At 34.6% G+C, this 24,909-nt stretch overlaps 1 protein-coding gene across 1 annotated transcript; it reads right to left on the bottom strand.

Moving 5' to 3' along the window:
- Positions 1-840: 840 nt before the first annotated feature.
- LOC138695267 (uncharacterized) lies at positions 841-24,707 on the bottom strand. Its single transcript, XM_069819705.1, has 9 exons — positions 24,123-24,707; positions 21,742-21,854; positions 17,117-17,195; positions 14,042-14,082; positions 13,669-13,704; positions 11,394-11,532; positions 9,926-10,011; positions 6,038-6,065; positions 841-1,654 (listed from the first exon to the last, which is right to left on the bottom strand). The coding sequence occupies exons 1-9, from the start codon at positions 24,220-24,222 to the stop codon at positions 1,587-1,589; spliced, it is 690 nt and encodes a 229-aa protein (XP_069675806.1). The 5' UTR covers positions 24,223-24,707; the 3' UTR covers positions 841-1,586.
- Positions 24,708-24,909: the final 202 nt, after the last annotated feature.

The raw sequence follows: 24,909 nt of genomic DNA, 5'->3' as shown, positions 1-24,909 counted from the left end.
ACCTTTAAAACCTAACGACTTAATTTAGATAATTCAAAATTGACACTTTTACAACTCCTTGATTTCCAGTTCACTTATATCGAACACACACTGTTTCTAATAATACTTGTTACTAAACCTTACTATACCATTGTCCTATATGTTCGTTATTAAGTTATGTCTGGTTCTTGTGTACATTTCATTTTCAGATCTCACTAATTTTCTACATATTATACTTACCTATCCTAGCTAGCCGCCCCCACGATACTCTTCACCTATTTTCATTATCTTTATCGTATCACTTAACTCCTATTATACTCCTCCAGTTCATTATTTATTTTATTTACTATGTCCTTAGCCGTCTCTGGACCAGAAACATTCACTTCACCCTTTTCTGTTATAAACTCGTATTTCTTTTCCTTCTCTTCACTTCTCCCCATTTCAGCCTTGCACTCACAGAAACAATTTCACTTCTCCTCTCGGCACTGACCTTCCTTCCTACTAATCTAGTTAAATCACTTGCCGAGTCACTTGAATTTTTACTCGTGTCACTAAACTTCATTGCACTTGTGGTACTTAAGCCGTTCTTATCTGATTTCTTCATATGTTTTCTTCGTCTATATTCTTGACTGCAGCATTGACTTGTACATTATAATGTAAATTGTAACATGTAATGTTAGGCAATTATTTTTTATACTGGAAATGCGCTGTATACTATATTAGTATTATATTTGTAAACGTGAACATTTATTTTGTGCCATAATGTGACTGAATGTTTACATGTTGAGACAAGGAGTAACTGCACTTTCAATCTTCCATTCCCCTCGATCTACACAACTTAGTGCTGCGTGCGTTCGTAACTTAACGCGTTTCGATATCCTGGGCCGCAGTCTGGTCATAGATAAGAAACACAGTAGAAGGTGTATTGTCATCACTATGGAAAATGTCGATAAAATTGATATCACTTGGAAAATTACTCGAAAAGTAGCTTCGTTGCCTTTCGCAGGCAAAGAATACGTCTTAAAGTTCTGTGCAAAGTGTTACCTTACAAATTTACAGTGGTGCAAGAACCACGACTCTGTGACTTTGTAACCCGGTACCGGTATACATTTTTGTGAGTAGAATTTAAATGGAGTACATAACGGCGAAATTGGCCTATTATGTTTCTGTTTCGGGCAAAAATCGATTTCATATGCATAGGTTTGTAAATAGGCCTACACACAAATATTGTAACAAAAATAAAAACACTTTCAGAATTTCCTTGCTTAACTTCAGTGAGTAAATGACGTTTTAATTGTTAACAATTACAAATATTAAAATTGAATAGTTTGAAGATTGTTCAACAACCCTGATTTGTGATAAAGAAGTAATGCATTCATTCTGTATTTTCTGAGCATCATAGAATTGGATAGGGCCAATATCTGATAAAACATCTTATCTGCAGAATTAATATAACAGAACTTCACTCGAATTTTAAATATAAACTTTGTATTTTTCTGTATTGTTCTTTTGTCTTAATTTTATTAAGGCTACACTGAGTTATAGTATTGTTAATAAAGGTGAATTAAACTGTTTTCAATAAATTCATAATATTATGGTTGTGATGCTCATTTTTGTTCATAGTTCTCCTTCTGAGCCTTTTTCAGGTATTCCACATACTCGTCACATTCTTCACCTAAAACAAAAGATGCAGTATAAATAACATACGAGAAAATATAATCCTGGTGTCCAAAAATACTTCCTAGCATTCCGTTTTTCCATCTTGCGAAGTGATTTCCCCCAAATTATGTAAGGCGTATTTAGTGTCTATGAACAAATTATTTCGAGAGTAATGCATACCATATTATTTACTATGGCTTACAGTGTATGTTTATGTAGATTGGTATAGTAACAAAGTATTTCCGCTTCCCGGTTTACTTTTTCTCAATTTGTTAATTGGATGGAACCAGACATCAAAGCACTGCATCCACTTTTCTAGAGGAATTTCAGATACCAGTTCCTTAAAAGACTCGATTGCAGCTTCAGCGGTGTTGAAGGACAGACAGTCCGCGCATTTTACTTTTAATGGTTGGGGACAAGAGGAAATCGCATGGTGCCAGATGAGGACTGTAGGATAGTTGAATTATTAATTTCATATAGTTATGAAATTCCTCTCAGATATGTTTCCTGGCGGCCGTCGTTCTTGTAGTCTTCACACCGTGTAACCATTTCCCTGGTGCATTCATGATTATGTCTGACTTAATGGTGCACGGACTCGCGTGTATCCTCCCAACAATTTTATTGAGTAATCACCTCTCATTTGATTCCTGTTTATCCAACAAGACTTCCAAAAACTTCCAAATGCATCTTGCATTACAATTCTGTCGATCCTCACATGTCCAATAACTTCTTCAATCTTTGCTGGCTGAGTGGAAGTGATGGAATTAACCATTATAATGTAACATTGGTTGCCTCCGACGTGGATGTACAATCTCTGCTATAATTTTTAATATCCAAAATTGAAAACATATATATTCATACTTTTTAATATCCAAAGGAAAATGAAACGTATCTAAGAAACAGATGACAATGATGACAATACTTTCTGTTGTAATTGTAACTGGGAATTATGTATTCTAAGATGGACGAAAGGATATGGACGTAAATTGTATGGACCAATCGGTTGTGGACAAGAGAATATGGACGAAAGTGAGTGGACGAAAGGTAATGGACGGAACAAACTGTGGGCAAAAGGTAGTGGACGAAAGGCCCGCAAATCCTATTTAGAAATGGCTGTTACATATGTTCTGTAATTTAATCGTGAAGCATGCATTGGTAAACAACAATGCTACAGTTATTTTGTGTTTCTTTTATTGCTTGGAGTTCCAGCAGAATTAATACAAGAGGGTGGAAGCGCATTATTTAACGAAATTTATAAGCTTGTACTTGCTATTTGGGAAACGGAAATTGTACCAGAACAATGAAAGGAGTCCATAATCGTACCTATTTTTAAGAAGGGGGACAAGACTAACTGTAGTAACTTTCGAGGAATATCACTTTTGTTGACGTCGTACAAAATTTTGTCCAATATTCTTTTGAGAAGATTAACTCCATATGTAGATGAAATTGTTGGGGATCATCAGTGTTGTTTTAGGCGTAATAGATCAACTACTGACCAAATTTTGTGTATTCGACAGATAACGGAGAAAAAATGGGAGTATAAGGGTACAGTACATCAGTTATTCATATATTTCAAAAAGGCATATGACTCCGTTAAGAGAGAGGTTTTATATAATATTCTTATTGAACTTGGTATTCCGAAGAAACTAGTTCGATTAATTAAAATGTGTCTCAGTGAAACGTACAGCAGAGTTCGTATAGGTCAGTTTCTGTCAGATGCTTTTCCAATTCACTGTGGGCTAAAGCAAGGAAATGCACTATCACCTTTACTTTTTAACTTTGCTCTAGAGTATGCCATTAAGAAAGTTCAGGATAACAGAGAGGGTTTGGAATTGAATGGATTACATCAGCTGCTTGTCTATGCGGATGACGTGAATATGTTAGGAGAAAATCCACAAACGATTAGGGAAAACATGGGAATTTTACTGGAAGCAAGTAAAGAGATAGGTTTGGAAGTAAATCCCGAAAAGACAAAGTATATGATTATGTCTCGTGACGAGAATATTGTACGAAATGGAAATATAAGAATTGGAAATTTATCTTTTGAAGAGGTGGAGAAGTTCAAATATCTGGGAGCAACAGTAACAAATATAAATGATACTCGGGAGGAAATTAAACACAGGATAAATATGGGAAATGCCTGTTATTATTCGGTTGAAAAGCTTTTATCATCCAGCCTGCTGTCAAAAAATCTGAAAGTTAGAATTTATAGAACAGTTATATTACCGGTTGTTCTTTATGGTTGTGAAACTTGGACTCTTACTTTGAGAGAGGAACAGAGAGAATAAGGTGCTTAGGAAAATATTTGGGGCTAAGAGGGATGAAGTTACAGGAGAATGAAGAAAGCTACACAACACAGAACTGCACGCATTGCATTCTTCACCTGACATAATTAGGAACATTAAATCCAGACGTTTGAGATGGGCAGGGCATGTAGCACGTATGTGTGAATCCAGAAATGCATATAGAATGTTAGTTGGGTCGCCGGAGGGAAAAAGACCTTTAGGGAGGCTGAGATGTAGATGGGAAGATAATATTAAAATGGATTTGAGGGAGGTGGGATATGATGATAGAGAATGGATTAATCTTGCTCAGGATAGGGACCAATGGCTGGCTTATGCGAGGGCGGCAATGAACCTCCGGGTTCCTTAAAACCCAGTAATTAAGTAAGTTTATTGCTTGGAGTTACTGAGAGCTGGAAGAGATAGGATTATTATTTTGAGTTGTAATTGATATTGATTTTGAGCTGTATGTGCTGTAATTGTGGTTCTGTGGCCCATTTTCAAAACTGAAACTAGGAAAGATTTGTCCCAAATCTGTAAAATCCCAATATGTCCCACGTTTTGTGGGAGAGGTGGGCTATTCGTTGAGTTACAAACTTTCAAAAAAATCTTTCCTTAATTGAATTTCTCTACCTTATCTTTAAATAAAGCGTCGTATTTAGTAATAAGCACAGATCATCACCGCTGACTGCATTAATCTGGTTATATTTTACAATATGAGCAAATATTTTCAGCACTATATTTAACCCCCCCTCCCCCCCCCCCAGCAAAAGCCTAGTTCCACCAACTATTAAAAGTCTACACAACTTTTCAAATCATAACCTTAATCTCTCCAATAAGAAAAATTAAACTATTACCATTTTTCACACATTCGTAATTTTTCTTTTATAAAATGCCTAACCACTTCATTTACGTGATTCGGGACATTCGTCATCTAACCTGGTAGAATACAATTTACAACGAAGAAATACGTTTTCATGTACCAGGAAATAAATAAAATTGGCTCGCTCCAGAATCCAGCTCCATACGAAAGTCTCTAATACTAGCCACACAGTGACAACCCAAGTTCGAATTCTGCAATAGTAAAGTGATAATACACACTTACGACACACTTTGAGTTTAACAGTAATGAAGAATTGGTTGAGCTGGACTGATTTCGGAATGTCGCTTCATATCACAACTGTAGTATATTATCACAGTAGCAACTTCGGTTCAAAGCTTTATAACATGATAATAGCTAAATTATCAAATATACAATTATTTTAAAAAGTCAATTAAAAATTTGCTGATTAGAGAGAAAATTTAAAGTTCAGTTACTGTGATATCTGTGTCTTTTCTTGTTCTTTTTTCTTCTTTTTACTATTTACTTTGTTATTTAATAAAATGTCTTATCCCTTGAGCACGAGTAGGCCTATGTAAATTTTTATAGTGTTTTATATATAAAAAAGAAATATGTATCTTTGTTCTGGCAATAAAGTATTTAACCTAGTAATTGATACAGCGTCGTTAAATAACCAAATAAAAAAATAAAATAAAGTATTATTGTTACTACTACTACTACTACTACTACTACTACTACTACTACTACTACTACTACTACTACTACTAATATTATTATTATTATTATTATTATTATTATTATTATTATTATATGAAAAGAAAATATATTGCAAGCCCTTCATTAATTTCATTTCTTATCATAGTCCAATACTGTCCATTTATAAACCTGGACAAAGAATAAAACATTCAAACCAGCATAACTATACTTTCGTTTTCTAAACTCGGCGACGTATGTAACTTATTCTATTTGCCCCTGTATCCCTGCTAGAGCGAAAAATCAGGACCAACTAATATTTTATTAACCCTTTCCGCTCGAATGAGAACATTTGGAATCACATTTCTATAATTTCTGACTCGTATGATTTACTGATAATTCCAGTTGGCATCCTCAGAAGTAGTTTCGTTCTTTACCGATAGAGTGCAGCACCTGGCAGTTCCTTTGGCCAGCTGTTATTAGTAAGAGGATTGCTTTGTTTTTTTCTCTGTCCGTAGGTCTCTATGATCTTGTTCACCCATAATTTTGGAAAAATCATTACATTGAGAAAACCGAAACTTACTATCTATCTTGTATTCCGCCGGGCATTTCTGAAATAGAAGGAAAAGAATGTTATTAAAAAATTACAAGTGGTAGCTGCTTATTGCCACACAAGAAATTTTTCAATTAGCTAAGTTCAATCATCCACAGAAAGTGTACTTCAATATCTTTCGTTGAAGTTTTCTAAATAACCTCTTTAGTTTCAAAGTGTTATTAAATAAATAATTGCCAATTGCAATTACTGATCATCACAAGTATCATCGATACTATTATCATTACAACCATCAACAGTATCATCACGAATATAGTCAATGCTGCTATCACAGCCGTCTAAATCATTTATTCAGTTTTATTGCCTCTAGTATCAATTAAATCAATAATACATATGCAGTCACTGCCATCATTGCTATCACCATCACCAGAATCGTAATAACTTTCTGATTAACTTTCCTTTATCATTAGGCCTATTAACGTTCCTTTATCAATGGCCTATCTTGATTATCGTTACTATTCCTATGTACTATTGTCCTTGACATTATTACCAGTACAGATATCTCCGATAAATTATATTCGAACAAATGTAATCTTCATCTTACGATGTTTGGTGACGTATACACGTCCGTTGATGTGACATATTAATGAATTTTAAATACTATTATAGTCACAATCATCTGACCGGAGAACAGGAAGTCGCAGGTTCGATTCTCGCTCGAGGTTGTAAAATTTTTCTTTCATACCATGGCATGATTGTGACTATAATAGTATTTAAAATTTATATATTCGAACAATTTACTATACTAAAGTTTAATTAATTTGCTGAAAAATTATTGTTAAATGTAATGAGATGTAGCTAATCTAAATAGACAATATTGACTTAAAGCACGGGAAAGTCTGAATATTCCTTCTTGGTCGTTAAGAGATTTCAGGAAATTAAATCCAACCTGTTTATAAATAAAAAATTAATTTTTATACTACACATTATTTTAGATTATAATATCCAACCTGTTAACATATATAATTAATTATTTCACTTTCATACTACACATCATTATCGTCGAGCATGATTTCTTTACAATTACTTCATCAAACCCAGCATAACTACCATTATCTTCACAATTCATACCTCCATTAAATTTACCTTTACGGCTACTCCATCATACCTACCATTATTTTCATAATTCATAACTAGAATAATTCTTACCACTATTCCATCATATCTGCCATAATTACAATAATATTCATAATTTACAACTACCATTATCCTTATAACTTTTCCATCATACCTATCATAACTACCATTACCTTTACCCCTACTCCATTATACTTAGTATTTTCACAATTGATAAGTAGCATTATTCTTACCACTATTCCATCATATCTTCCATAACTATGAAAATCTTCATAATTTATAACTAGCATTTTCTTTACCAATTTTCCATCATATCTATCATAATTACAATTGTCTTCACAATTCATAATTACGATTTTCTTTACCACTACTTCATCGTACTTACCATAACCTTCATTATCTTCACAATTCATAATTACCATTTTCTTGACCACTACTTCATCGTACTTCCATAACCATCATTATCTTCAAAATTCATAACTACGATTTTCTATATCACTACTTCATCGTACCTACCATAACCTTCATTATCTTCACAATTCATAACTACGATTTTCTTTACCACTACTTCATCGTACCTACCATAACCTTCATTATCTTCACAATTCATAATTACGATTTTCTTTACCACTACTTCATCGTTCCTACCATAACCATCATTATCTTCACAATTTATAACTACGATTTTCTTTACCACTATTTCGTCGTACCTACCATAACCTTCATTATCTTCACAATTCATAACTACGATTTCCTTTACCACTACTTCATCGTACCTACCATAACCTTCATTATCTTCACAATTCATAACTACGATTTTCTTTACCACTACTTCATCGTTCCTACCATAACCATCATTATCTTCACAATTTATAACTACGATTTTCTTTACCACTATTTCATCGTACCTACCATAACCTTTCATTATCTTCACAATTCATAATTACCATTTTCTTGACCACTACTTCATCGTACTTCCATAACCATCATTATCTTCAAAATTCATAACTACGATTTTCTATATCACTACTTCATCGTACCTACCATAACCTTCATTATCTTCACAATTCATAACTACGATTTTCTTTACCACTACTTCATCGTACCTACCATAACCTTCATTATCTTCACAATTCATAATTACGATTTTCTTTACCACTACTTCATCGTTCCTACCATAACCATCATTATCTTCACAATTTATAACTACGATTTTCTTTACCACTATTTCATCGTACCTACCATAACCTTCATTATCTTCACAATTCATAACTACGATTTCCTTTACCACTACTTCATCGTACCTACCATAACCTTCATTATCTTCACAATTCATAACTACGATTTTCTTTACCACTACTTCATCGTACCTACCATAATCATCATTATCTTCACAATTCATAACTACAATTTTCTTAACCACAACTTCATCGTACCTACCATAACCATCATTATCTTCACAATTCATAACTACGATTTTCTTAACCACAACTTCATCGTACCTACCATAACCATCATTATGTTCACAATTCATAACTACGATTTTCTTTCCCACTATTTCATCGTACCTACCATAACCATCATTATCTTCACAATTCATAACTACGATTTTCTTTACCACTACTTCATCGTACCTACCATAACCATCATTATCTTCACAATTCATAACTACGATTTTCTTTACCACTACTTCATCGTACCTACCATAATCATCATTATCTTCACAATTCATAACTACGATTTTCTTAACCACAACTTCATCGTACCTACCATAACCATCATTATCTTCACAATTCATAACTACGATTTTCTTTCCCACTATTTCATCGTACCTACCATAACCATCATTATCTTCACAATTCATAACTACGATTTTCTTTACCACTACTTCATCGTACCTACCATAACCTTCATTATCTTCACAATTCATAACTACGATTTTCTTTACCACTACTTCATCGTACCTACCATAACCTTTCATTATCTTCACAATTCATAACTACGATTTCCTTTACCACTACTTCATCGTACCTACCATAACCTTTCATTATCTTCACAATTCATAACTACGATTTTCTTAACCACTACTTCATCGTACCTACCATAACCATCATTATCTTCACAATTCATAACTACGATTTTCTTTCCCACTATTTCATCGTACCTACCATAACCATCATTATCTTCACAATTCATAACTACGATTTTCTTTACCACTACTTCATCGTACCTACCATAACCTTCATTATCTTCACAATTCATAACTACGATTTTCTTTACCACTACTTCATCGTACCTACCATAACCTTCATTATCTTCACAATTCATAACTACGATTTCCTTTACCACTACTTCATCGTACCTACCATAACCTTTCATTATCTTCACAATTCATAACTACGATTTTCTTAACCACTACTTCATCGTACCTACCATAACCATCATTATCTTCACAATTCATAACTAGAATTTTCTTTACCACTACTCGATCCATATTATCTTCACTATACTACCAATATTCCTATCATGTTTTCCATCACCGTCACATCCGTTGCCATACAATATATTTTATCTTATTCTCATCATCATCACCACCATCATCACCACCACCACCACCACCATCATCATCATCATCATCATCATCATCATCATCATCGTAATAGCCAACATTTTTCATCTCTTAAAAGCACCCAGTTTCAAAGTAATAGGCCTACTAGTTTTAATAATACTTCAGAGCCGATTTGTAACATAGAATAGTCTCTGAATATCAACACTGCTCACCAAGATAACTTCAGTCCGTATGCATCTGGTGGCCAAGCTGAGTGCCTGGTTGCATTCTATATCATTTACGGAAGACATCCACATCCCTGTGAACACGCACAGATTGTGAAAATCCACTGACAAAAAGGTAACCAGAATGAAGGCATAGACTTTGAAAACAAAGAAAATAAAAAAGACAGACAGAAGCACATTATTTAAAGAGAGAGAGGGAGAGAGAATAAAGCAGTGCGTGAAGAGAAGGATAAAATATCCTAATGGATGGAAACAACAAATAAAAAGATATGTATAGAATAGAAAATTAAAATATATTGTAAAGATGGAGAAGATCGATTAAGCCTTGAGGCCTACTCTTCCACTCAACCTAGTCTACAATTAATACATATACTTAATAAGTATGTATCTCATCTCTTCACAACTTTGATACCGGTCTAAACAAGAAGCTATTCTTCTTATACCTTAGCACAGAACATGCCGTTATTCTCAATATTCCACAATCTACACCGCACGAATTTCAAATATTCTTTCTGCCGATATTAGAACCTGTTTTACACTATCGTTTTTCAAAATTAAAATACACAATTACATAATTCAGCAGACATAGTAAATTATATTCGTGCTTAAAAATAAAACTCATCAGCAATATTTATTAATTTGAGCTTTGTTATCAGACTATTCATTCATTCATTCATTTATTCTGTTCCATAGATCTTACATGAGCAATGAAGCTTTAAGATGTGGAACAAGTCAAAATTTTACAATATTACAATTACAATTTTTACAAATTTTTACAGTTTTACAATTTAGTAATTTTCTACAATTTTTACAATTTTGTGCAATTTTTTACAATATTTTGGAGAGATGTAGTGAGATGAGGTGAGGTCCGAGGATTCGCCAAAAGATTACTCGGCATTTGCCTTTTAGTTGGGGAAAACCTCGGAAAAACTAACCAGGTAATCAAATGAAAGGGGTTGATGTAGAGTACTCGCCATAGACCATATGGCTTCAGTCCCACGGCTGGGGAAAACTAGTTTACTGAATTCGGTTTCTCTTAATGTGTAAAACAGTGAGTATATTTAAATATCTGTTTAACTTAGTTTATAAATAATAGTTTTAAGTTTTTATATTTGCATTTCCAGTGTATTCAGATTAACTGGTAACTTAAATAAATTTTTAATAAGTATTTTACTACAAATCTATTATTATTGTTATTATTATTATTATTATTATTATTATTATTATTATTTTATTATCGTTATTATTATTACTTAACTGGGAGTTAAATTGAAAGTTACAGGGTAGGTTTCTGTAGGCCTACTGACTTTAGAAATCTTGATCTCCTCTATCGCGTTTATTCTTTTCAGTCGATATTTCATACAAACGTAATGAAAGAAGTCAGAATTTGAGTATAATAAAAATCAAATTTCTTCTTTTTATTATTTATGGCATGGAAATTTGTGACATAACTTACATTTGGCTGCCCTGTTCGCCCACAACATACAGTCATAGGCAGAATATCTTGCTTGATCCTTGACGCTGTCATGAACGTATTGGTCCTGCACATAATCCAAGAAAGCCTCGTCATCCTTGATGTAACCCTGATCATTCACCTGGAAAATACGTGTTTACCATGGTTTCCATTAATAATAATAATAATAATAATAATAATAATAATAATAATAATAATAATAATAATATCTTGAAAAAAGAAGACTAATCCTAGATCTACATTCATTAGAGAGCCATAAAGCGGCATTTCCACCTTATAACTGCACGGGAGCTATCCCGGCAACTGTTTCGATTATTGTTGCTGATTAACCACAAAGAAGGCGACGAAAAAGGCCCAGTCGTTCCCAGCACGCTAAGGAGATCTTTGCGCTCCCGTGTGCACATCACTGATGATGTCTGCCGGAGTAGCAGACGAAACATATGATAGCAACAGCTCCAACAGACCACGGCCCTTTAGCCTGGATAACATCGATCCCTAATATCTTTACATTCATGAAAATCATTACATAAAAACGAAATATTTTTAAAACCCATTCGTGGTTTGTAACAATATTCAAAGCAAAATTCTTGTCTTTTCAAATAACCAGCACTACTGTCAATCAGGCCGTTGTAAGATGATTTCTTCCTGTATAAGTTCATCCATACATAACAAAGAGGTTTAGAACCAATAGCCGCTAATCCCTTAAGCTTCGTGATAATTTGCTTCCATACGTATGAATTTTCTGTGGCTGAAGGATATAAGATCTTACAATATCTCAACGGGAAATACAAATAATTGTAAAGTTATTAATGTGTGAGTATTTCTTTTGTGAAAATGTTCTTCGTACAATATGAATTGCATCGTTTCATTTGTAAGTTTATTCTATATAAGTTCAGCGGAAATGTTATCGGATTTCTTTCGGACCAAACATCAATAGCCTATACTGATGTCTTTCTGATTTCAAATAAAGGTCTACAGTATTAATTGTTTACCAAGTTATATTTTATATGCATTATTTCCAGATACGTTAACACATACGTAGATACTGAATATTAACGTATTCAGACCAGTATTTATTTTCGAAATCGCTGTACACATACAGGCAAATTTACGGCATTCCAAAAACTATTTTTTTGTTTCTAGTAACAGAGTGTTCAAAATGTGTTTTCATGAAAATCTTGAAATCATTTTTGATAGCACCAAATATATTTGTTTTTATACTGCTTATCTGCTAATAATAAAATATTAAATGTAAAATGAGCTCCATACTTCATTATGTTCATTTTAGTAATTATTACTAGACTTTGGATCCGAGACAACTTAAGAATGAAATTAAGTTAACAGTGCAACGGAGTATAGCTGGAGTGAGGTGGCGCTTTGATTTTTATTTATTTGTGCGTTACTGTACAATCCGATTCGTGTTCAGAGATACAGTATTCTTCCGTCTCTCCCTATGAAACGAACTCAGGCCATCACAGTGCATTTTCAATTCATAGTGAACAGTTTTTTTCGAACTAGTTGCAAGTATGTATATGGTTGTTCATTGTAACGCTAACGACTTCAACGTCGCCGAGGGACATGAAAACTTGTGAGGTATGTATCCTACTTCATTTTCGACCTCCACTAGATTGTACTATTAACAGTAGAATATAACGCATCACATTGACGCTGTTGCTTACATTCATAGTATGTCTGCTAGTGATTGTTGGTAATTCTGAATATCTGTGTTCTGCTGGTGGTAAATTTTGTAGTCATTCAATTGAATTTCTTGTTTGTGTTGGAAATAAGATCTGTCGATTAGATCCTATTTTTTCACATATAATAAAAATTAATATTAATACACCAACAAATGACAATCTATTATGGTCAAGGAACTCTATAGTCAAGTTGTGTGTACATTGGTTGCTAAAGTGTCCCGGGCCCTAAGCCTGGTTATTACACGTAATAATTGTCCAGACTTCTGATTTCGAGTGGAGTAGTTCAATTAACTCCAATAAAAATTTCTGTGATCAACTTGATATTGTTGCAGATTAAATAGAGACGTGATAGGTACGATAACAAAGAAAAGCGTGGATAAATTTGAAATATAACACAACATAAATAATCGATGTCGTAATGATAAACAATCTTCTATCATACGCGTTTGCAAATAATTCAGTTGCTTACGATGTAATCAGTGCTCATTGGCAATCTATCTGTGAATAATTTGTGAAGTTTGCTCAGTGGCCTTCACGATCACCAGTACTTCGTTACTTACCAGACCCAGTTTTTCGCCCAGACACGAGAACTGACACTGCAACACACAGAACCAGACAATGAACTAATACATATATGCAATTTTGTACCGTTCGGTTCTCTATTTCCAATAATTGTTGTAACATTAGAAACAGCTGTAGTGTAGGATTATTTCCACCATAAAAATGTGTGGAATTTGTACAGTTTTCTTACTATCCTCATTGCTGTAGTTTTGTACATCCTATTTTCCAATTCTCTCCACTCATAGTTGAGTTTTCTGCCACCGGTAAAGAAATAACATTCCCACTGTACTGTACATATCCTCATGTTTGACTATAACCTAATGCCTGATCAAATTCACAGTACATGTAATAACATTTGAGACATGTACTCACGTCTTGTTTCAAAGACTCGTGTCCAAGTTTCTCTTCATCATCTGAAACACAAAATTTAGTAAGTGAAGAAGTGAATGAATTAACATTGTGTGGATGTACGAGGAGCTATTGTTAAGTTCTGAGTCTAACATGAAAATGTTATTCTGTCTCATAACAAATTTTTATTTCATCATTATCATCGCATATAGGCTTAAGGATTTTACTAATAGACGGTAGTATATTATACATACTATTTAAAGGATGTAATTGATGTTTTGTTATTTGACGTATTGTATCGGTGAAGAAGTGTGTTGTGTCAGTGAAGTGTGCTGTGTCAGTGAATGTGTTTTGTCAATGAAGTGTGTTTGTCTCAGTGAAGTTTTATAGTTTATATTGGTAGTACGAAGTATTTGAACAGTGAAATGTTTTTGAAGTGTTAGTGAAATCAGGATAGTATCAGTGAAATGTGTCGTAGTTCCAGTGCAGTGAGTGAGTTGATAGCGAAATGAGTGTAGTGCTGAAAGGTACTTGTGCATGTATGAACATATCGTATACTCGTGGGTTTTAGTTCGAACTTAGGGTTAAGGTACAAATTAGATTTACTTTAAATGTTATTTTAAGTGATCGTGCTTCATTTAATTTAGGATGCTCCTTGTTATTATTATTATTATTATTATTATTATTATTATTATTATTATTAATTTATTATATTTTTATTGTCTTTATTATTAATTGTCATTATTGAGTGTAATTAGTTACCACTGCCACCGGGTATTTACCCATTTGCAGTGTGAATAAATATATGCATTGGTGCTACACCTATTGCAGGCCTTGGCCGCCATTACAATGCAATTCCATTCATTCCTATCTTCTGCCTTCCTTTTCACCCTTGTACTCCCAGTACTTTCAAATCTTGTTCAGTGCTGTGCAGCCATCTGATGTTAGAACGTCCAATTCTTCTCTTAACATCCACTTTTGCTAGTGCGACTTTACGACATGGATCTGTCTCCTTTTCTCTGCAACGATGTTGAGCCACCTAATTCTTGATGTTTGATTACCATAATTATATCAGTGTTGCCATAAGCCTATATAATTCGCAGTGGCGGCTTTCTTAAGAGGAGGAAAGAAGTTGACAGCGCAAAATGACACCTTCTTGAGAGAAACAAGGTACAAATTAGCCTACATGCATACGTGTAAGACTGGGTAGTGTTAGGGTTGGCCTTCCCTTTTATATAGAAATAATCTGTTTTTGTAAACTGAATTTCCTAAATTGTCCAAAATATAATATGTTTTCACTTTCATTCATTGTTGAATAATTGCACAAATCAACAATTACTCTTACAAGGAAATTCACAACCTCCAGCATTTTTCACGCACACTACAGCATCACGCGTGTTAGAAGAGACTAGCTACTAACACGTAACCGGAACCGTTTTACGGAAATGGGAATGAGAAATAATCTGTTAGGAAAGCGAGAACACTGCACCCACCCACGTGGTCTGTGTTGTCATATGTACATTTTACAAGTTCAGTATCACATGCTTTTGAAGAATATCAGTTCTTGTAAAGTTATACCACCATTATTGTTCAAAGCTGCCGGTGGCCGATTAATTTTTTTATGTTAAAAATAATGTAGTTTGCAGTACTTTCAATTTCAAATATATTTGTACAAAACTGACAACTTGGCTGTTGTCCTATCTAGTAGACAATGAATGAAAGTGAATTTCTGAGGCCAAAAAGATCTGCGATACTAATGTAGAACTACTTCCTCTTCGTTTTATATAAATCCAACTTCAACTTTCAGATATCCTCGAAAGTTTCAAACCTTGAATAGTAGCTTATATAAAGTGCAATGAATAATATATTTTGATCTATAATTTAAAAAAAATATATATGGTGTCTTTCATAGCTTTGCGTTAAAACTGTTTTTATTGTGTCTCCTAGATGTGTTATAGTCTGGTTGAATGCAGCATCGTTAGATGGCAGCGGTAGCGAGCTTGCTGCACGACCAGTCGGTTTCTATTTCCCGCCCATGCGCTGATTCAGAGGAGGATCTCCTCCCTATCCGTTCATTTACTTGCTTTAAAACTCTGCTTCTTTCTCCGGCCGCTAGCGCGCTGTTGTCTGTGTGTTAACTGCAGTAAAGGAGGAATGGATTGACTTTCCTTCACACAAACAATCTCGCATCCTTCTCACAGTTTTCTTGCAGCACATGAGTGCGAGTGGTTTAAAACTCGATCAACCGAGGTTTTCTTATAACTTTGAACTTTAAAATTATCGAATCTTCCTCGAATTTCAAGGCATATATTTAATTTGGTATTTACTTTCAAAAGAAGAAAAATGTAAGGAGGACGTTCCTCCCTTCCCTCCCCCGAGGAACTGCCACTGATAATTCGTCATTGTAGGCCTATCTAATTCGCCAGTTACAATTTACACATTCTAGACCAGAAATTCTACTTAATATTTTCTTTCCAAATGTCTTTATTTTCTTGCATTTTTCTTAAAGTCTAGCAGTAGGTGACAACAGGTCTCAGAAGATATTATACAGAATGTAAGTGAAATAACCCTGCAGATTTTCAGAACGAATAGCTCATCTTGTATGTCACAAAAAAGTGTAATACCGTATTGGTGGAAAGTCAATATTCTCCCCAGAAAAAAATGTTTCTTTTTTTCTCAAATGTTTAACACCCTCTTATTCGGTAACTTTTATCCATAACGAGAGAAAATCGAATAAAAAATCATTTATCCCTCTGGTATATTTCAATAGCATGGACGGTTTTCGTATAAATTTAATTTAAAAACTCATACGATATTATGGTCACCCCAATCACAGAGATCTCCAATGTTTCAAAGCTGCATGTCTGTTCCATCATCAGAAAAAGGAAAGAAAGAGGAACTCCTCTACAGGAGTTACTCCTAGGGAATAAATGTTGTTAATGAATCCAACAGAATCATTGCTCTCCCTGATCATGAAACTGACATATAGCTCTGAAACGCTGAATCTTTCTGCATCTTTGACATGATGCAAAGCCCAAAATTCTCGCACCAAATCCATAGCGTTAAAAGTCTAAATTCATATTTAATTTCTCCTCTTACCTTGGGTGAAGTTCAAATTGCATTGCTCTACAAATTTCTTGTAACTTTCTGGTATCACAGGAGAGTCGGCACAACACTTCTGAAGAGAAAAAAAGGACAGTAAAATTAATTTTTGCACTGGGCACTCTTTAATACCTACATATGTTAACTTCTTGCATAAGAACTTATCGCTGTGTTTAGGTCATTCGTTATCTCGTGAAGCGAAATGCATGCGTGCGCCGTGGCTTATAGCAAGAATATTATGGTGGGGGTATGTGAGCTAGCTAGCTGCAAGTGAAAGCGTAGCAAGGGAGGGAAGCTTTCAAGTTTACTTTCTTCTTCCCCTCACACGCAGGTATATTTCACGAGATAAGGAATGATTTATAAGAAATTAAACTAACTTATCGAATCTTAATATTTTATTTAATAATAATAACGATAACAATAAGGTCTCTAAGCATCAATGAATAGGACTTCAGAAAAATAATTGTAAATATATATAATATCGGAATTTCTTTACGTTTCCGTGGTGCTTTCGTAGAAGTAAGGGGACGGAACTGGATGATTTTGCTTCAAGAAAGAGCTATATAGACAGATTATTTTCGTCTGTACGTTCGTATGATAACTTCGTCTGTGGCTCAAGCGCTACCATGCTGGTCTTCCATGTAGGTGGCCCGAGTTCGATTCTCGGCCAGGTCGTGATGAAATTTGTGGTGGAAAAATTGACTTTGCAGAGGATTTCTGTCGGGGTACTTCCGTTTCCCTCTGTCATGCTACCGACACACTCAACTTTTCCCTTATTTTATCAATCACCTGCAGTAGTTAAAATAGTTTTCAGATACTGATATAGAAAGGGCTTGGGATTCAGTCCGAGAATGGGGGCCTGGCTCTGTGAGGACTGAGGCAGGACGGTCCACCTGTGAGCATGGTATTCACAAATGCACCTGGGCCATCGTAAGACTCAGACAATCATCGCATATACAGGTTATAAGCAATTTGATGTCAAATACTTGAGGATATATTCCTAACAATGAAACATTAAGGGGAGTTGGTCATTATCGCATGCAAAATAATGGTAAAAATAGCCTCTCTTCAAGCAGTCATAAATATAATACTATTTATCACAGCTCTTTCATTTTTTTAGTGATATATGTATACACATTAAGCTTTGAAATGAAAAAAATGGTTACTCTAGAGTAAATATTTATCCTTAAATTAATTTTTTTAATTAAGCACAATTTTTTATAAATCCACTACATGTCTGTAAAGGTACATTCTATTCACTTATTATAGCACATATTGAATTGAAAATTTGACCACTAATAGATACTAAAACATACCCTACTAAAATTATTCGTGTATCTATAATATTATGAGCATAGGGCTTATAGAAATAATCACCGTCAATAAATTAAAAAGGAATTGAAGATTAGTATAAGCCGTATGCCCATAATATTACAGATATTTTAATAATTTTAGTAGGGTATGTTTTAGTATCTATTAGCAGTAAGTGGCCAAAATTTTAATTCAATGTGTGCTATGATAAGTGAAGAGAGAGTACCTAATCACAGGTATGTAGTGAATTTATATAAAAAATATGATTAAATTAAAAAATTAATTTAAGGGTAAAATTTACACTAGATTAACCATTCTTCTTTCATTTTAAAGCTTAATGTGTATACATATATCACTAAAAAAATGAAAGAGCTGTGATAAATAGTATTACAATTCTGACCGCTTGAAGATAGGCTATTTTTACCATTACTTTGCATGCGATAACGTCCAATTCCCCTTAAAATACTTTCATATAACGTGATCCTGAAAATGCTTAGTTTTAGAGTTACGCAATTTTTAATAACAAACAAGTTCATAGTACAAGTGATACTGAGCAACTTATTACAAAAATTTCTCAGAGTGGTCTCTTCCTGTGCCGATGCATTCCCTGAGCCAGTGCTCCATACTTCGGCATACTCTGTTTAAAACGCCTGGATTGTTTCGTATTTGTTCAAATCCATTTAGCATACGTTCTCAGAACGTCAACATTAGGTACAGGAGTTGCATGTACTATGGTCTTCAAATGTCCGCAGAGATGAAAATCCATTGGATTTAAATCTGGCGATCGGGCAGGCCACTCTTTGGATCCCCCTCGACCTATCCATCTCTTTGGAAAACGGTGATTTGAACGACGACTAACTCTCAGACTAAAGTGAGCTGGAGCGCCATCATGCAGATACCACACTTAATGGATAACATCCAGAAGTAGGACATCATCCATTAAATAATGCATTTCGTTTGTGAGACACCGCCCATATCTGGTTCCCTTGAGATGTAAGAAATAGGGATCATTAAGATGACAAACAAAGAAGAAGAAATCTGATGGCCTGTTCTAGAAAAAAAATTATAATATTCACTTCTCTTCAGGAGTCAATGTAAGAATGAACTCCTAATGTTATCTTGTTAGAAACACGTTCCCAAAATATTTGACACTAATTCGTGTACAGCCTGTATTTTGTTCGTCATACTTGTATGAATGATATCTGAGAAGGAATGTAATATTCCCCCTTGCACTCTCCATAATGAATGCACTCTAAATAATATGAAAATCTCAACACAGTCCATTGACGCAATTCTCGCTTTATTTACTACGGTTCAACTTTTATATCGAATAATTCAGAATGTATTTGGTTCAGAAGTAAATGATGAACTTCATAATCCGAGCGTGGTGACAATGTAGACGCATCTTATGTCCTGAAATTCTAGTAGGCACTTATAAATCAAACATCGAGCGACATTACGACACGTCATAATGATTATCACGAAATCATATGTAAGCATTAAAATATTCAATGTAATTGTAAACGGAAATGTATAGAGTAGAAAATAAGGATAATAATAATTTTCTTTTCGTACGGGTGGACTGGGCGAAGCAATTAATACGTAACGAACTAAATTCAAGCAACAGATTAAAGCCACACAGGGAAAATACTAAGAATAAAGATTTCATCATGTTCTGTCGATTGAACCTCGGCGTAGCTCAGTGGTTAGAGCGCTCGGTGTATAGAACCGAGGACACGGATTCGATCCCTGGCGCCAGGGCGAATTTATCTCCATTAATAACCAATAGTAACCATAACAGAAAATTCTGTAGGAAAAAAAATTAATCTTTCCGTGAGAAAAATTATTGCAAATATTTGAAATATATAGGAGTAATACACTATCTACCAAGAAGTAATTGGATACTGGTTTGCCATGTTGCAAGAAAAATGGCGACGCATTCCAGTGGATATCCTACATAAACTAGTGGAGAGCATGCCTGACAGGGTGGCTGCTGTTATAGCAACAAGAGGTGGTACCACGAGGTTCTAAAGGGGCAAAAACAGTGCCCAATTACTTTTTGGTAGATAGTGTAAATTTTACAGGGACATAATTTTATTTTTACTTCAATTTTTATTGTACCTGAGTTTTTGAATGTACTTCACTCCCACCCCCTCTACTAGTAAGCTTACAATCATTCTCCACACAGAGCCAAGGCCGCGTATGCAGTACTGAGTTAGTGAGTATAGTACGTTCCAGAAATATTTTCGCACAGCTACTGTCGTCCGTTTGCCTACGTCGCATCCTGGTTTCCCCCACCTGCTTCTGTTCGCCCAGTCTAGTAGCTGGACTGTCTTAGCTATTTTCTGAAAACATTAATTTCTGTTAGGAATTGGACGTCTACGTAATATTATACAACTGTTTAAAATAACTTAAGTAAAAGGGCCTCGTTAAGTAATTAACTGGCACGTGATTTCCCCCCCCTTTCTACGACCCTGCGACAAAACTACTTGAACGGACAGTAGATAGCATGTCTGAGTAATTTTATCTTTTCGGATCGGACAGAAGTGAAGATTAAATTTACAGTACGTAAGGTACTCTTTTGTAGAATAGTTCCAGAATTATTTCAACATGAGTTACTAGTACGAAGGACGAAACTGGTAATTGGGATTAGGTACAATAGTATATAGTGCGATAATATGCACAAAAGAACTGAAGCCTGTATCGAAATGAACGGCCACCATTTTAAAAAATGCGTTTAAATATCCATATTATGATTATTTTTCAATTTAACTTCATGCTCTATACAGTGCGCTAATGTGCTGTAACAGTACAATATACACTGCATAATGAATACGTCCGAATGGATAGCTCAATTCGTGAGTAAAAACACTAAGTGTTAATACAGTACTGTATTTTGGTTAAACAAAAACATAATGAAAATTATCAAACTCAAAATTACGATATTTCCTAGTTTACATAAATGGATGAACTACTTTTCTTCCCTCCTATACCTAGTAAAGTGATTTGTATTTTACGACTATAACATCGAACTCCAGTCGTGGAAGGGGGAGCAAGCGGTGTTTCCGGTTCTAGATCTTTAATCCAAAGATATAGTCAGGTTAATATTAAAAATGTTAGTAAAAATAAAATGATGTCCCTGTATATTGTCTTTGTAGCATTCATTGTTTGTTATCTACAGTGGCAACAATGTATTTCATACCATCATCCTTCTATGCGCACCCGCTTTGTAATATGACAGGTGTATAGTAGTAGCTGATTTAGTATGGATCGTTAACCAGAAGTGGCTTCATACTTGAAGTACCACGTACCGGTCTGGGACGTTTCGACTTCGAAGTAGGCCTAGGCGTACTACGTATTATTCTCGTAACCTTCCCTGTATGTTGAAGTGCGTCAGAACTGCTTTTGTAGAATGGGGCGACACCTGGAAAAAATTATACAATACTTTTATAAGTCGGGTATTGTTTTATTTGAGTATGTGTAGCAAGACGCAATCGAATTCCGACAGAAGTGGGGACTGTTAACATAAACAAGAAACACGTAGTATAAACAACCGTTATTTCCTAGATGTGTTTGCAGCTGAATACACTAATTTCTTTCATGAGCTGACTATACAAGTTTATACCGGGTCAACATTTTGTTTTTACGAACATTTATAATATTAACCTGGCTATACCTTTGGATTAACGGTTGAGAACCGCAAACACTATGTTACCCCCTTCCACGATCGGAGTTTGATGATACTAGTGTAGAATACAAAGAAATCATTTTACTAGATGTAGGAGGGAAGAAAAGTAGTGCGTCCATTTACGTAAACTAGGAACTATTACAATTTTCAGTTTGATAATCATTTTCGTTACGTTTTTATTTAGGCCTACTCAAAATACAGTACAGTATTAACAAAGTGTTTTTACTGACTAACTGAACTATCCAGGCGGACGTATCCATCATGCAATGTATAATATACTGACAACAGCACATTAGCGTACAATATGAAGAGTGCATTAAAATTGAAAAATAATCAAAATCTGGTATTTAAACAAATTGTTGCAAATGATGGTCCTTCATTTCTATCCGGGCTTCAGTTCTTTTGTGTGCATATCATCGAAAACATTTTTAAGCATATCTTCTGAAATTGAATGTATTGAATGTAATTCTTTAATAAAATTCTTCTATTGTTGTAGGATGTTTAAAAAATACAACTTTTTTTTACAGTAACTCAAAAAAACTAATAATGCAAAGCATCATTCGACATGGGGGGCATAATCCTGTGCCTCTTGAAATAATAATTCTGTACCTACTCTATAACAGAGTACCTTAATTACGTATTGTAATCATTTCACTTCTGCCCGATTCACACAGATAAATTTACTCAGATTGCTGTCTACTGTCCGTCCGAGAAGTTATGTCGAGGGTCGTAGAAAGGGGGAAATCGCGTAAGTTACTTATCGAGGCCCTTTTATTTAAATTATTTTAAAAAGTTGTATAATATTATGTAGACATCCAATTCCTGATAGCAAATGTTTTCAGAAAGAAACTGAGACAGCCCAGCCACTAGCCTTTACAGAGGGGTTAATAGAAACGAATGTTCGAAACAGGGAAGCGACGTAGCCAAACGGATACAGTATATGTGCGAAAATATGATTCAATAATAAATGCACTTTATTCACTGGAAAATACGACCATATTTCTGGAACGTACTATACCCACTCTCTCAATACTGTGTACTGTGACCGTAAGGCAATTTTCCTATGCGGCCTAGGATGGAAGTTCACTAATAGAAGGGGTGTGAGTGAAGTACATTAAAAAAATGATGTCCCTATACATGCCCAGTATCGGTATTTCAGTATTTTCTACGTCGTTTGTTGCTCAACACAGTGAAGAGCATAGGTATGTGTTCACTAAACTTGTAGTTCAATGTGACCAAATACTGGACTCTATTAATGACATATCACAGAAATGTTTCATGCTCAGAATTATATGAGTTAATCTTCAAAGACAGCAAACCTGTAAAAAATATTAACTTATGAAGAAGTATTGCTACTGTAACAAACACCAGTAGTTAAATGTAATTTTGGTAAGTGCTGATTTATTATTTCATTTATTACTGATACATGTGTACTACCGGTCCCCCAAAATTTTCTAGTGTCCCGAATTTTTTTGTTTTTAAATCTAGGAGCTCTACTCACGTGATTTTAATGATGTCATTTTTGTTCACTTCTAGTTGTCCATATCGTGAATATTGTATAGTCTGAAGTGGGTTAATAAATGAATGAATGTGGGAAATCTAAAAGGGGAAAAGGAACATAAAAGCAACCAAAAAAGAAAGGATGTCAAACAAAAATCCAGTTCCGAGATATAGGTCTAGGTAACGGAGGTAACAAATAGGTTCTTTTTTTTTTTTCTTCTTTTACTATCTCATGACAGAGGCGACACATGGCCTCGGAACATCGAGTATTTCTAAATCTACAAAACTGTGCAAGTACCCAGAAATCTATCACAACTTTGAACACTAATAAATAAATCAATACATACAGTGTTTATAAATGCTATGGTTAAAATTCTTACAGTGATCATTGATTCGATATGATATAAATAAAACTCAATGCATTTTGTTACAAAACTTATGAAGTAATCAGTAAAGGGGGCCAATAACGATAAATTAATTGGCAGTTCATGTTAATTAACTTACCGGCTGCGTTATCTGTTAGCTGTGAAAGAGTTACAACACATAGGCAGCATACCAGTAGCTGCAGGGCTGACATCGCTGTAACGACTGTCACGTACGTCATCAGGTTAAGTGAGTGTCACAACGCCAGCTTCACGCAACATCAAGCACCTCATGAGCCACTTCGCATAATTGCCTCACTTGTCCACATCGCGTGTTACCTCCGGGACTTAAAAAATCGCTGTTACAGAAATGAAACATGTTCTCATACGATTTACGTGATTCGTAACAGTTCAGTTCCTTCATGATGATGGTAATAATACACGGTGAGCGAAAAGTCAATTGACAATCTCTATAAAATTACGGTAACAATATTAATTACAGTATAATAATTTCGGCTAATTTTTAGCAACTTCGTTGTTTATTTTATACAGAGACATTATTATGACGTGAGGCGAGAAAACGGAGGGTAACTGGCGACCCGCTCCCTGCGCGGTCTGCGATGCGCGGGCTATTAGAGGTGCGGCGTAGTAGATCCTCAGTCGCCATATGACATTCGCTGTAGTCACAAGTCGTGTTACAAAAGTCTTGATTCTTCAAGTGTATAAAGTTAGTGTATAAAGTTTAGTGATTATTATGTATTTAGGTAATGCCTACCAACAAATTCTCATTGCGTGAACGTGTGTAGATGTACAGTACATACATAAAAGGAAGAAGATCGTGTGCGAAAACAAGACGTAAATTTAGTTTATAGGAAAAATCCTCATTCTATAAATGAACTAAAAGAATATACACGAGAAGAAACCTAGGG

Source organism: Periplaneta americana, chromosome 2 (genome assembly GCF_040183065.1).
Source record: "Periplaneta americana isolate PAMFEO1 chromosome 2, P.americana_PAMFEO1_priV1, whole genome shotgun sequence".
NCBI classification, from domain to species: Eukaryota; Metazoa; Arthropoda; class Insecta; order Blattodea; family Blattidae; genus Periplaneta; species Periplaneta americana.
The sequence above is the reverse complement of the archived record's forward strand: the minus strand, read 5'-3'. Positions and strand labels throughout refer to the sequence as shown.